At 47.4% G+C, this 1,078-nt stretch overlaps 1 protein-coding gene across 1 annotated transcript; it reads right to left on the bottom strand.

Annotated features, from left to right (window-relative positions):
• On the bottom strand, positions 1-802 carry PPTG_19445 (hypothetical protein; the record flags this gene model as incomplete). The annotated part of the gene is made up of 1 exon (XM_008917921.1): positions 1-802. A coding segment is annotated over exon 1 (741 nt), but the record flags the coding sequence as incomplete, so codon positions are not given.
• Positions 803-1,078: the final 276 nt, after the last annotated feature.

Raw genomic sequence — 1,078 nt, forward strand, 5'->3', positions numbered from 1 at the left:
CATGATCAAACGCTTTGGGTTAGCAATACCATTACTGACCGTCCAAGTGAAGGAAGCGCCTGGCGCAACAGTGAATTTGTTCGTAATTCGCTCGAAGTAGCGGAACGTCTTCTTCTGAGCCAACGCATGGTCAGCGCTTGGATTAGGCAAGTAGGTCGGAACAAGAAGACGCGAAAACGATTGCGATGGAGTGATGCCAGTTCCAGCGGTGGGAGTACCATTAACGTCGGCTGTAACCGTTAGAGTTACCGCAGATGCGGGTAGTGCAAGACCACCCGCCAAAGCCGTTGTCGTTGCACCACTGCTCAGGTTCCAAAGTACTGGGCACGTGTTTCCGAAGTTCATGTTGTTGCTCAAACTAGCAATAGTAGTAGATGAGACAGCACCCGCAGTACCAGTCGTAACCAAAGTAGTAGATGAGCTGTTATAGTTGAGGTAAATGAAACCGCGCGTATTTTTCTGCATTGGGCATTTCTTGAAGTAGTCACAAATATCCCGCAATTTAATGCAAGCCAGATAATGCGCGACGTAAAATGGCGAACCAGCAGCAACGGCACCAGCAGGAGCTACATATACCTGAGGCTTGGATACCGCTTGAAGATTTGCGCTACCTCCCATAACATCGAATGCAAGTTTCGTGCTTTGTTGGTCAAGAGCGGTAAAGAGTGATCGTTCAGCGGCTCCCCTGTTCGAGTAAGTGTTAGCTAATCCAAACTCACCAACGTTATTAGTAGCTGTCATAAAAGATGAAGTGGCCAAGTTTTCAAGCGATTGCGCTGCTCCGCTTGACCCTTGAATCGTTGGAGTGGAATATTCGTCCAATACGAAGTTGCTAGTTGGGCCATGCTTGACATACGTGTTGTAATCTGTTTCGGTCAGGGCCTTGAATGTTGTATTCACATTCTCATGAACCTGATTTGTTTGCACAGTAGTTCCGTCAATAACAACTTGAACACTATCAATGAATTGCCATGCTCCGGCCTTAGGTACCAATTGATCAATAGTACAAGCTGCAGTCGAAGTGACTGGCCCCGAACCGCCATTAAGAATCTGAAGCTTAACAGGCAACTCGATGACG

This window comes from Phytophthora parasitica, assembly GCF_000247585.1.
Source record: "Phytophthora parasitica INRA-310 unplaced genomic scaffold supercont2.123, whole genome shotgun sequence".
Classification (NCBI taxonomy): Eukaryota; Oomycota; class Peronosporomycetes; order Peronosporales; family Peronosporaceae; genus Phytophthora; species Phytophthora nicotianae.